At 39.8% G+C, this 14,415-nt stretch overlaps 1 protein-coding gene across 5 annotated transcripts in view; it reads right to left on the reverse strand.

Annotated features, from left to right (window-relative positions):
* INPP4B (inositol polyphosphate-4-phosphatase type II B) overlaps positions 1 to 14,415 on the reverse strand; it is a 531,720-nt gene that overhangs the window by 243,993 nt on the left and 273,312 nt on the right. For 4 of the 5 annotated variants that reach the window (XM_087816497.1, XM_087816494.1, XM_016206930.2 and 1 more), the window contains 2 exons: positions 6,275 to 6,393; positions 3,991 to 4,107 (listed from right to left, as the gene is read on the reverse strand). In XM_087816497.1, the coding sequence (XP_087672623.1) occupies positions 3,991 to 4,107; positions 6,275 to 6,393 (236 nt within the window). The remainder of the gene's footprint in view (positions 1 to 3,990; positions 4,108 to 6,274; positions 6,394 to 14,415) is intronic. The other variant, XM_087816498.1, reaches the window with a different exon arrangement.

A 14,415-nucleotide genomic window follows, 5' to 3' on the forward strand; every position in this document is an offset into this window, starting at 1 on the left:
TAAAAAAATATCTTAGAGCTTATATCCTCACCTGAGAAATGTTCAGTGTCTACTGCATATGGGACTCTGTCCTATAAGCTGAACATCTAACACGATGGAGATATATTTTCTCCAACAGCAAAAGAAATGGAGCAATGTGCAGTCCTACAGAATACATTAGAAATTCCAATTTCTACCATGGGCAAAACAATTCTGTGCTTAATCTTGCCGTGCAGATCAATGGCTGTTCTAAGCTGGGTGTTGTAAGAGCTTTGTTCATTCCCTTCCAAAACACCAGCTGCATGGGAAGAAGGGAAAAGAGACAAACTTCGATGGTGATGTTCTTTTCCTCCAAGAATTTCTCCTTCCTCTGAGACTGTTTCCGTAACCTATGAAAGATGCAGCTTGATTCCCTAGGGCTGAACACTGTAAATGATGTGCTGACAACGCTTCTGTCTATGCTGTTATAGTTCCAGGAGTTTTTAAATGGAGCATCAACTCCACTGTGAGAACTCGGGCTCTCAGACCTTAACATTGGACTCTAATTCCAAACGTTAAAGTCCCCACCAAACAGCTGCATGTTAGATTAGACCATTTTTAAAAAATAGGTAAGCCTGGCCAGGCGTGGCTCAGCGGTTGAGCGTTGACCTGGTATCCAGGCGATCGGGGTTCAATTCCTGGTCAGGGCACATGCCCAGGTCATAGGCTCGATCAATGACTCTCTCATCATTGATGTGTCTGTCTCTCCCTCTCCCTCTCCTTCCCTCTCTCTGAAATCAATAAAGATATATTTAAAAATAGGTAATTTCCTCCTGGTGAGGAAAATAATAAGAAAGTCACTCTAATGCTCATAATGACCCAATCACCCCCCATACCCACCTCCCCATACTGTGGTGAATGGAAGGATGAAAGATGGAGTAGGAGGAAACAACAGCCCTTCTGAATCAACACTTAGACTCCTCCCGTTTGTTACAATTATTAATTGCATTTCTACTAACCTTAGTAACATGATTAATTTTAGGCCCAGTTGTTTAGAGGAATACAAGAACAACTATTTAGATAATGGCTGTATCAAGGACACAAATGACACATTATCATTTCTCTTTAAAAATATCTAATATTAATACATATGTAAATGAATATGAAATGGCAAAGTAACAAATTTATTTGACTGCTTAACTCCAAGTAGCCATAAACTCAGTAGGAAAAGCCACTTAGTCACTGGACTCAACTAACTAGAATTCAGCCAGTGTACAGACCTCATTGTACTAGGTTAGCCTATTATGACCAATGGTTACAAGGAGCAAATATTAAAGATACTTTTAAATACACACAATTCATTAATTTTTCCAAAATACAAAAATATTCAAAATCTCATTTCTTAAGCCTTAAAAGTATTATGATCTTAAAATCCTTAGGTTATCAAGTGTTCATAATTATAAAAAGTGCTTTAAACCCACTTCCTGCCTCCTCCTTCCCCAACCCCCCCCCAAACAAAAACTTCAGAAATGAGAGAGAAAGAGCCAGGATGAAAAGTCTGTGTCCATGGGGACTATTAGCAAATTAACGAACTGTGTTCCTATTTACACTTCCATCACCAGAGCTAATTGTTAGTTATTTTAAGGAAGAGGCTGTGCCTTAATTAACAGCACTTGGTAAATGAAAGCCGGTTGGTTTTCTCAAGTATGTTCAAGTTTCACAAATCTTTGTTTCACAGCAGGGATTCCAGTTCATCCAATACTCATGTGATAATACCTCTGATCAAGGAAGAATGTCTGTAAAAGACCCTAAATAATTAGTTTCCAGAAATAGAAGTCAACAAAAAGCATAATTAATGAGTAAGCAAATTTTTTATCCCGAAAGCATTAACATACATGCACATTGTGAATGAGGGGGGTTGAAGGGGACAGAAATACCTTTGGTGTTTAATATTTCTAATGCTGATATTCTGAAGACATCAAACCCAAGAGTATAGGGGCAACATTTTCATTCCTGTAGTATAGTGTTTCTATAACCCTTTCCCTTCCGTATCCTCTGCCCTGCCTATGGGCCTGGAGGGAAGATTGAATCTGATCATGTGCTTGGAAGAACATAAAAGCCCACAGTTACTGCTTTGCTTTCCCTGTCATCCTGCTCGTTTCTCTGCTTATTACTCTTCTGCACAGTTATAGCACCTCCTTCCCAAATCCATCTGAACCGCCTCTCTCGCCTTCCCAACTTTATGATCTTTCCCCGGTCCCTTCATTTCTCTCCCTTTTCTGGCAGAAGGCAAAAAATAAAAAGGGACAGCCATCAATCTGCACATAGCCTTGTGTGTAATCTATCAACCTGATCCAGATCAGTCCACTCCTTTTCCACACATGACCTCAAAAAATCAAGGAAAATGGAAAGGAAACAAAACAAAACTCACAAGCAAATAATTTTTAGTTGCCGGTTTTAACCCCAGTTTTGCGTTGCAAAATATTTTGTCTTTCCCCTCTTCAAGGAAGTAAGAAATAATAAATATAGTGCCACTTAAGAAAAAATAAAGTTAGTAAATAAATAAATAAAATTTAAAAAAAAAGATTTTAGTTAATATGCCCTGAGGGACCATGAGGCAGCAGCCAGCACAATTACAACAATAAAAGCATCAACTTACACTTATTAATTAATCCATAACAGTTAGTCTTCTAAATATTTTACCTACATTAACTTATTTAACCCTCACAACAACCCCACCAGGTAAATACTATAAATGAAGAAACAGAGGCACAGATAATTAACTCTCCCAGGGTCACAAAGCTAGTAAATATAACAGGAACCAGTGAGCCTGTGTAATAAATAGATGTACCAGACCACCACAGCTATTTCTGTTCCACATACATGCTGTGCATTTGATTGGGCATTTCTGCTGCAATTTTAAAGACGTGAACTTTTCTGGAACTAAGATGAGTAGAAATTCCTTCAATATAGAATATTTTCTCTATTAAATACCCCCACCGTCCATCTATGCTATATATTTTAGAGTAAAGAATGGAAAGGAAAGAAAGAGTCAGGGGCAAGACAAATGCCTCAGTGAAGGCATAATTTAAAGCTAAGTTTCCCTTGGACCAGTTGCTGTGTGGTTCCCCAGGTCTAGCAGCATCCCTGAACTCCATCCAGAATTCTCCTGGAACCTGCTGGCCCACCTGCCTTCAAAGTGTCTCCTGGTTGGTTAATGCTTCACTGTTGACCATCGAGACTCCTGCCTTGAAAACAGACTAAAGTTTATGCTAAAGGGAGAAGGCTCATTTTAAATCTCCCCCTTGCCAATGCCTATCCAACAGCATTCTTTCCAGTCCAGAAATTTTAAGAAAGACCTCTAGAGATATTGCCTGCGCACTTAACTGTCTACTCACGAGGTCTGGATCAAGTGGAGGAAAAGTCAGACCAGGTGGGAAGACTGGAGAATCTAGGACAAAATAGCCGTTGGGACTTTATATGACTTTCATGCAAAAAGAACAGATTAAAGCTTCTGCCCAGTGCTTCCATCGCCTCCTCTGTTTGCTTCGATGCCAGGAAAAACTTCAGGAAACACAGAGGGAATTTCTCTCTATTGAGTATGTAAAAGAATAAATGGTGAAAGTTGAACACTTTGTCAATCCCATTTTCGAGTAGTTCCAGTATCCAAGCAGTTTTGAACCATTATTTAATTTTTTCCACTCACATTCTACCCACAGTAACACACCTTCAGCAACTTCTTAAAACAACAACAAAAATATAAACCAAGAGATCAAGCCAGCCTTCCTGAAAAAGAGAGAAATCTGTTCTGGAAGTTTTTACTCTTACCCCATTGCCAATTTGGCATTTAAACCAAATGAATCTGAAAAGAATAATCCTAGAAAACTATAAACAGAAGACAGGCATCAACACAGCACAAATACCCTCTTTGAAAAATGCCAGTTATGTAAAACAACAATAAAAACACACACACAAAAGTTTGGAAAAGCATAACTCCTTTTCCCAGAGAAAGAAAGAAGTACAAGTACTTACGGTATCATGAGATTTATCCTTGACATCATAGACTGTGAGTTTTATTTTGGTCTCCTCATAGATGGGATACTCAGATGGGAATGTGACGCCCGTCAGAAACAGTGGGTCCCTTGTTCCCTGTAACAGCACAGGCAGACAACTTTGATTCAATAAGGCGGCAACTGCAGTTGGCAGCATGCAGAAAGTGTGTCTGGGTCTGTTTGTTTTTCTAGGAAATAGTTCTATGAAGAAAGATCTAGACTACCAAACGGTGCTCATAGGCAACAATATATGGCCCAAGGCCCCAAAGTACTGATAGCGTTGTTGATAGTAAATGGCCCTGCCTCCTGGTCAGAGCTGCTAATAATCTTGAAAACCGATTTATTTTCATTATATGCAGAACCCTTCTTTGGGGTCAGTTGTCAGTCCACTTAGAATACATTTAAAGGACATAACCTGTAATTTATGCATATAAGCAAAGATATTGACTGATCAAATTAAGATGAAGCAATTTTCTCATAAAGAACCATTTGGAAAGCACATGCTGTCCATTTATTTCCTTTCTGCATTGATTCCATTGAAAGCCATGCTCTGATAATGCCCATTTGTTTGTAGATGATCCGCTGTTTTGTTTCTTCTCCTCAGACCGATTAGAAAACTAATTAATGAAAGAAAGTAGATATGATGGATTTGGGGCCATGAAATTTACTAGCTCGGAATACAGTGCACAGGATCTCTCAGTGTCTCAGATTTCATTTTTAGGAGCTGACATTCAAAACTAAATGTTATATCTAAATTTAAATATACAAGGCTGGGCAAACGTAGGCTTACAGTTGTTCACATGGAAAATAATATAATAGTTAATAACAATACAAGAATAAACTCTATGCTTCATGTACTCACAGCTGTAGACCTAATTTTTGCCCCGCCCTGTATTGCTGAATATTATTGAGATGTTTACTAGTTTTGCAAACCAATTGTCTATGAACATTTCTAAAAGCCCAAGTAATTCATGTTTATTCATTCTTTCTTCTCTTTACTCAGTAAATACTATTTTTGTTCCTCACTGTGTCAGACACTTTAGAGCAGGAAGTAAATAAAACAGCCCCAAAATAACTATATAACTATATATATATATACATATATATATATATATGTATATATAGACATAGACACATATATATTCAAATATAAAAATTTGAAGTGTGTCAAAATAAATAGTTTATTTAAAATTTTCACAATATTTTAAAAAGAATGACGTTGGAATAATGCTTAAAAATGTATTTCCTATAAATGAACCATTTTACAATTGCAGCCAAGTTTTTTTTATATGAATGAGACTAGTTTTGTTTGTTCAACTACAGCATTCACTACAAATTATACCAGCATTGGAGCCCAAAGTTTCCACAGGACAGACTCAGGGCTGTGTGCAGGACCTGGGTCACTGCCATTAGAGAAAGAGAGGCGTTCAGTCTGAATCATTTATTCCACCAACGGCATCAAGACGCAGGGCAGCCCTGAGCCAGCCTGGCCTGAGGCCGGTTCTTGCAGAGCAACTCCCCATTCAAAGCGGACGGGGCGCACAGGTCTGAGAAAGGCAGGCAAAGCTGAGGCGTTCAGAGCACACTGTCTTTAGTCCCATATGTTCAAATGTGTGTGATAAATACAAAATAATCAAACGGGAAACACTTCCTCTTTTGAATTTGATCCAACACAATAAAGAGTTTCCTCTCGAGACATACTAAATGTTATATTAGCAACAATAAATGTAAGTAGGAAATCTCTCATCTGATGAGTAGTATTTACACCTTTTGCCTAGAAACCTGAGTTTTTCAAAATCATCATGGACCTTTCTTTGAAAAACATCGTCCTTTCAAAAGACAGACGCAAACAGCTGAGATTATCGTTTCCATAGACAGACTGAAGAACACAGGAAAAAATGAAAAAGGCAGAAAAATATTTTGCAGGTTTAAACTTCTCTGGGTACTTTATGACTTTCTCCACCCCCCTCCTCCCCCCACCCCTGCCAAAGGATAAACATTCATTCCATTTTCATTTAAAATTTATATATATTTTTTCTTTCTATTTGCCACTCTATTGGAGGATTCAAAGTGGGAATTTTTTCTATATACTAAGTAAAAATAAGGTCTCTTATGAAAAAGGCACTTTCTTCCCCCATGTGTTTATTCTGGGAAGTCACCAAGGCATGCTGAATGACCCCAGGTATGCTTTCGGAAATGATAGGGGACAGTGACACAGCTCGCTCAGACCCAGGGAGGAATGCAGGCGCGCACAGCATGCTCACCTCCACAATTTCCGTGCTGGAGTATCTAGTCAGCCCCTGCTCCACCGGGTGGATTACGGAGATCTGCACCAGAGTGTTCAGCTTCCGATCACGGACAGGAGCCACCAGATCCTTGCATGCTGGCAGCGGCAGGGCAAAGAGAAAGAGAAGAAACTGACACCGTATCTCAGGGAAAACTCCTGTCCCGAGTTGGAAGTTAAAAACTTAGCTACGGCGCTAAATGAAATCTCCGGAGACGCGGGCTGATTTTACAGAGGAAGTCCCTTGGAAGTACCTTACAGAAATAGGAAGTCACGTGCTGCGGAGCTCAATTGAGAGTTCATTTCCACTGACCACATTTGCAGCTCTTGCAAGTCTCGATTGCCCTGGGATCCCAGCTCTACCGTGTGACTATGCACACACAGCTCAGGGGCTCGAATGACTTTAGTCATTAAACCCCGGGCTTTAAATACACACTCTTAGGCTAAGTAAACCCAGTCAGGCCATACCCAGGAAACTAGCTGTCTGGTATTGACACTGGCTGGATTAGTTCAAAGGCTGGAGTGCCCACTTGCTCCTTACCTAGCTGTTTGCTAGAGCTAGCCTCCTATAGCCATGCACAGGGACAGAGACTGGGCGGAGAGGCTAGCCCACCACAGCGCCACACAAGCCACAAGAGAAAGGCGGAGGAAGGGTTAAAAAAAAACGCCCTCAGTCTGGAATTCCAGCCAAGTCTGGCAGGGAGAAATGTGGAATAAAGATGGGTTAAATTCTTGCCCAGGGGCCACAAATGTAAGAACTTTCCCTTGAGACACCAGGCTCATATTACAGACTCTCCTCACCATACCATATTTACTAGAATATTTTCTCCTCCCATATATCATTCTCATAATTTGATCAAGGAAAATTAAAAATTAAAAAAAAAAGATTCCTTTGCAGCAAGCCCAATATCTCCTCTCACTGTGTTTCCTCCCTTGGCTTTGAAATTGTGATTTTACTACCCACAGTTGCATCTTGAAGTAAGATGCAAAGTGTCTTCACCAGAGGCGGTTCAAGTTAGTCTTGGGGGAGGCTGGGTGCAGGCTGCAGCAGTGACGGGGAAACGGAGAAGTAGCCCGGTCCTGGGTTCAGGCCTAGAATGCGCTGGGCTGCGTAGCCTGCCTACCCCATGCCCCTGACCAGTGCAGGAAGGGAAGGAAGGGCGGTGATTTAAGCTACTGGGACAGAGAAACTAAGGCTTAACTCTGAGACTTGAAAGCAAAGGTAATTATCACCTTTCAATTGCTTACAGATCATCTCATTTTGTAGAAGCAGAACGGGGATGGCAGGAGCTTTGGAACCAAAGGAGCCTGGTTTTCCTCCAGTTACACCAGCTAAGCAATGCTGGGCAAAATTCACTTAACTTCTTCGTGGCAGACTTTGAGATCCTCTTACTCCCGTGTGGTGCTTTGTCATCATTTTTCCTCATTTAAACCGTATGCTCTAGCTTAGGGAAGCATGGGCGGGGGGGGGGTAGCTACAGTTAATTTAACCCACATTATTTCTTAGGCATCTTGGTATTTCTTCTCTCTATTCCTCAAAAGGGTGCTTTGAATTATTTCAGGTTTGCATATAAGAACGAGCAGCTTAGAAAGACTAGGCGCTCGCGGTTACCTTACTAGACTCTGGCAGTTTGCTTATATCACGCACCATTAGCTGCACTTCTGTCCTGGCGCCCCGCACTCCTCTCCCGCACAATGGCCCTGCTCTTTGGAAGACCCATTACCAGGATTCTTATCACCCAGAGCAAGAGATCTACAGCTTTATAAAGGTTTCAACAATGTCAACATATCACAGGAAGAAGGAAAAAAAAGTTAGATTTAGACTTGACTGTTCTTTGGTGGTTATTTTGATCATTTCCTCTACTTGCCTTACGAATGTGCTTAATTTTATCACCCTCTTGGTTTTCTGCTCAGTGTCAGCTGTCTCTCCGCTTACTGATCACGACATCTATCTGTCCTTGGAATTAAAGCTGGAGTCAGTTTGTTTCAAACCCATGCGTCTTGCACGCTTCCTGCTTGTAGCCTCATCGCTACCTTATGACACTTTTGCTCAAAGTGACTCCTTTTCTAATTTCTTATCAGGCTTGAGTATGGGCTGTGGTTATTTCCCAGGGAGCCGCCGTTCTCCGTTTTGTCAGAGAAACTCTCAGACTCACTCCTAATAAAAACAGAGAAAAGCTCCATTCGACTCAGATCTTCTGTCCAAACCAATTTGCAGATACCCCGATACTGATGGAGCATAAACAATAATAATGACAGTTTGAGTTTCTTTAAAGTCTATAACTAAAACCAGGTATAGAAAACAACAACTCAAGTCTTATCTTGGGGTACACATATCTCTTTTCTCCTCAACAGCTCAGAGAAGGTATTGCTCCCTAATGGTTCTGCAGCAGGATGTCAAGCAAAGACCCTCATATGGGTCAGAATTCCTGAGCTGTATCCCAGATTCCCTGTTTCCTAGTTATGTGACATTAAGTCCCAAACTCTTAGACACACAATTTCTTCAAATGTCTACCTATTTCTCAGGGTGGAAGTGAGGAAGAAATTATGCCCTTCTTATGAATGGATTTTCTTTTCTATGCAAAATAAAGTTCACTAATATTATACTAATATTTAGCAACACTAATACCAACATTTACCAATATTTGCTGTTGTGTAATTCTGTAAAATAATTTTTTGTTGACTCAGTCATATTCAGGCAGCCCCATAAAAGCTGTCATCAGGACCAATATTTCTTTGGAAATATCAAACCCAGTACATGAGTCATTACATTTCATAAAGTGAAACCCACAGTCACCATGGATCTGTACATACTGAAACTGTCCCACTGGATGGGTGATAAATGATGAGTGATAGCATCGCTTCATGGAGAGATTACTCACTCGGTCATAGTCAAGTTTAACCTGCACAGGAATTACTCAGTAGCCAATAAGCAGCTTAAAAATATGTTTTTAGAAATCAAAAAAGATTCTATTAGTCTGCCAGCCATACTTACCACTGCCTGTTACCCAAGCAAAAGTCTGCTCTCGGAGTGACCTGCATTAAGCGGCCTGCTTCTGCTGGTTTTGTTTGTTTGTTTGTTTGTTTGTTTAAGAATTCTCGAATCAAATGAGTAGTGATGAATAAATGCCTCTCCACAATCGATCATTCATTGGTACATTTTTACTTTTATTTCTGCCTTTTTACTGGCTTTGTTTTGGACTGAGCTATTTGAAAGTATTCTCAGAGCCCAGAAGAGTGAAAATACAAAAGACGTTGACAGGTTGGCATTCAAATGTGCTTGCATCCACTGAATTAACTTTTTTTTTTTTTTGGTACTGAAAAGGGGGAAAATAACAATATAGATGTAACGAGTAAATTTTTCAAAGATATTATAATTTGATCATTTCTTTAGGAAAAATAAAAGAGCTACAAGAGACAATTTTTCCTGTTAACTTTGCTATAATTACTAGCAATATGAGGGTCCACTTCCTATTGTTAGCGATTGTAAGTGAGATGCCTATAGGCGTCTCTAGCTCAGATTTGTACAGGAGCCAGGATGCTCCCACTCTGCTAGAAGGGAATCCTCAGTAGAAGTGCAATGATAAAAACAAATGGAGCTTCATATCTCAGGGGAGAGCCAGGCATTGAGCCAACTGGAAAGCGTAGGCTGCGTCAGAAGAGGGGACCTCTATTCAAAGTCATTGCCTGAAGGAATGTAAACCCACTGTGGCTGGATTTGAGGATTTGTCTAAAGCTTGAAATCCCAGTCACTATAAGAGCTAAAGCTTGTAAGAGCCACACAAAATACATCTGTGACTAAATTTGGTCAAAGAACCAGAAGTTGCCAACCTCTATTCTAGATGCTTAAAGCTACGACCTGGGTTTTTGGGAAGACAGCACAGATCATCTTTTGCCCAGTAGTTCTTCAAATATTTGAGAGTGCAGAAGTTAAAGAGCAGGGTCTTCCAGGTTCTTACGGAGTTAATATTCTATCTACATAAAAATACTGTTTTTGTAAAAGATCAGTTTTTGTTTCATTCAGCTATCACTTCTAAATCATGCCAAGAGCTCAATCCCAGGAACAATCAATTCGAAATGGAACACAACTGGTCTTTCAGGTGCCTTTGAAAACAGCAGCAATGGCCAAATCCTCAGAGTTCTAAGACCTGCCCTGCATGTGGGGCGCACAGATAAGCAAAGGTACCTGTCACAGGCTTTCACAGCAGCAGTGCTGTGACCTGCCTGTGCAGGGGGAGTTCCCTGTCGACTCCAAGCAACTGTCTCTTTCCCCGTAAGAACTCTGTCTTCTGTGAAGTCAGGTCATTTTTCTTGCCTCAGTCCACTTCATATCTCTTCTGGCCACTCAGTGTTAGTGGCATCTAACAAAGTTTATCCTCACTGCCCCAGGACAAAGCAATGGCCACAAGCAGAGGAGATGAGGGTGCAGCACTTTAGGGAGCACACCCCCTGCTGGGGATGGAGCCGGAAACCCAGGCATGTGCCCTGACCAGGAATCGAACCTGAGGCCTCTCAGTGCGTGCGAAGATGCTCGACCAACCGAGCCACACTGCCCAGGGCTCTATCTAATATTCTCATAAGAATTATGTGCTCAAGGTATTCTAGGTTGGTCCGGATTTTGTGTGACCTTACTCTTTTTCAATAAAAGCATTTTATTAGATATAAACCTATGACTTTTTTGTACCTTCTTGTTTTTATAAGTGTGAGAAATTTTTTTTAAAGCCTTTATTGGATTATTTGTTAAATTCAGCAATCATGGGTATCATGAACATACCACCTTCTGTGCAACCAGATGGGCACACTCACGCTGGTAAATTTCACCTCTAACTAGGCACCTCCAAACGAGAAGCCAAAAATAGCAGAAAGTTTTGTTTTCTGTCTGACCTCAGGTGTGTTACATGTAAATGGTCAACTCACCCTCTAAGCAGGGGTTTAGCTAGGTAGTAAGTTACTTTACTCTGAGGATAACAGCCCATCGGGAGGAATTATCTTAAAACTGAAGTGTCCCAAAGGGCCAAGCTCTTCTGCTCTGTACATTTTCTTCTTCAGAAAGGAAGACTGTTAATTCTAACAAAGCTTTTTTTTCTTACAGTTAAAAAGAAATGTTACAGCTAGATCCCAAAACAGCATGGTAGAAGCACACCTTTATACCCTTTAAAGACTACTCATGGGGAAAATGCAAGACATGAATCCATGTCCCTCAAGGGCAAAGAAGGCCAAGGTACAGACAGAGGGCTGTAGACATTCTGAATAGACAAGTGGCCCTATACAAACAGGGCTTTGGGGAAATAGCCGCCTGGCGTCTAGGCTCCCTCAACATCACCATTCTCCTTCTACCACGAAGAGAATCGACCACTTCCCTAAGGCTGTGGTGTGGCTAAGACTCCCCCAAACTGCAAAACAGTTTTTTATTTACTTTCAAATTCTTAACATTTGGTCAGTTTTCTAAAAGATGTCACATATATATCCTGTTCCTTGTACTTCAGAAAATCAGATGCTGCTGATCAACTGTACGACTATTTGGGTTACATTTCCGGTCCAGTAAACGACTGGACTTCATTATATGGTTTCCCACTTACCACTGTATACCAGCGATGACATCTAGATTAAATCAATTTACATCCTACATTAAAAGATATATGTAACTCTTAAAAAGCCTAATAGTCCCTCTTTCTACGTACTTTGCCTTTGTAAAATGTTTCCCCTTTAAAAATCTTCTTCTGCCTTTCTGTCTTTTATTCTGCCTTTTTTTTTCAGGAATTTTGAGACAGCAATTTTCTGAAGACTAGGATCTCGACCTTGACAGTTCAGATCCTCTGAGTAGATTCAGTCCCGGGGCACTGTGTTGCGTGGTAATTCAGTTGTGTGTAGTAAAACAACTGAACACACAGTGTCCCTGCCTCGTACTAACATCCACACGGTGAGAACTTCATAAGTAGTTAGGAACACTATTCACTCTTGAATATTTTCTTAAAGCTATTTCTTAGAAAAAGTGGCTGTCTATCATGCTGAGCTGCTTTATAGCCAGCCTTTCCCACATATCCTTCCATTTCATTCTGTATCCTATGTAGAATCTGCAAGTCTCTAATTGATTGAGCTGAGTGTCAATGTTTTGCCTCCCTCTTTATTTTAGCTTATTTTCAACTGATCAAGCCTATTTCCTATAATTTTTCTGATTTGGTATTATTCCTTTGTGTTTTCTGCCATCTCAAACACCCTCTCTAACATATATTTCTCTCATCAATCTGAAAGGTGAGGTTATCGAAGTCATCATTGGCATAGTCACAAGACTTGGGACTACTAGGGCCAGGAATATGTCTTTCTTAACAAACCATAACTTCTCCCTTCAGTTCAGTAACCATTTTTAAAGTCTTATAGAAATACAACCAAAATGTGTTGTTTTTTTCCCCTTAACTGTTGTGTGGGAGATTTTAATTAAGACATGCTTCCCTAAATAATATGTGAACCATGCATAGCTGCCTACATAAGCAATATTTTTTTGGTAAAAGAAAAAAATGTATAAAAGTTGGTGTGGAAAAATGATTTAAAATATTGGAATTATTTTTTCTTTTGTTTTTTTTAAGGCCCTGAATTCAAAATGTTAATATTACAAATTCAAAATTAGGGTTTTTCCAAGAAAATAAATTTACTCACATAACTTGAACAAGCACCATTAATTTTAGGTTCCCAGAAAGTCAGGGGATAAAAAGTAATTCAGTATTTAATATTCAAAGATAAGAAATCAACCCAAGGAATCAACACATACACACACACATGCACACACATAGAGAGGCTAAATAAACATACAAAGTCATCCTAATGAAAGAATTCCTTACACATACTAAAATAATGCTAGATCTTTTTGCTCCTATACTACTACAATAAAATGCTAATATCATACCAATTTTAAGGCTATTCTCATTTAAGATTATACATGAAGCTTGCTAATACTATGGGGGTAGGGAGCAGGAAGCACAATTTACTGCACACTTACTATGTGCCAAGTGGCATTAGGCCTACACTTTGCCTGTGTTGTTAGCTCATGCCCAGAGCAACAGTGGGCTTACTGCTGCCTCATAGTTCCATTAGCTCTGTATCCATATTTGTAATTAATCAGTCAGTCAAATTTGTAGATCACAACATATGGCTCAAGGATGAAGATTATTTTTTATTTATTTATTTCTTACCAATAGCTCAGCATTCGGCAGCCTGAGTTAATACTTTGTCAGTAACATCATCTGCCCTGTCTCATCCTCTGCATGGTCAGTGGTGATTTCACTTTGTAACAAGAATTTTAAGACTCTCAACACTCTGATAATAAAATTCAAGTAAAACTTGAGGAAAGGATGAGACTAATGTCATGGAGAGAAAGCAGATGACAGAGTTATTGAGGATAGGTAATAATTTGCCAGAGGGAATTGAAGAGATTTTGTTACAGAAGCACTGCTCTAGAATTCTTGCTACATTGAGATGTAGCTTTTGAGCACCACTGCTCCTAAATTTCTTTTCAATGGATTCACTTATAAACTAAACTGATTTCTTTGATGTAAAAAGCTTAGATTCAGAAAAAGAGAAATAAGACCTGAAATAAAATGTCTTACTTTTTCCCCCATAACAGGACAATATAAAAACATGCCACCATATTTTATGTGGATCTGTGTGTATTGAATAAAAACATGTTGGCTTTTTACAAAAAGTGGCTGAGAAGATATTCACTTCTTTAGTTGGGAACATTATTCATACTAAAATAAACTAGCCGCTTAGTATCGTTTGTCAATTTCAGGATCATTGAAGAATGGAGAGAGAGAGAGAAAAGGAACCTCTGCCTGGGACGATGGTGCTCTTGGGAAATGCTTTTTGATTGTCTGTGTTTGGGAGCAATGAAGATGCCAGCTGTACAGAAGACAGTATATTTGCATATGAAAAGAACAAATTTGGTCTAAATCACTATTGTCAGTACCAGAAGACTCCCATTCTCCAGCTTGTCCCAGGCTCCCTCAGCTTCTCTCACGTCGAGCCTCAGAAAATTATATTTTGTCTTAGTTTCATGAATATTACCAAGGTGGCTGAGACTCTCTCCTCAAGCCGTTGAATTAAAAATAGGCCTGTGCTTGCGTCTCT

The sequence above is a fragment of the Miniopterus natalensis genome, chromosome 4, assembly GCF_054644295.1.
Source record: "Miniopterus natalensis isolate mMinNat1 chromosome 4, mMinNat1.hap1, whole genome shotgun sequence".
Classification (NCBI taxonomy): Eukaryota; Metazoa; Chordata; class Mammalia; order Chiroptera; family Miniopteridae; genus Miniopterus; species Miniopterus natalensis.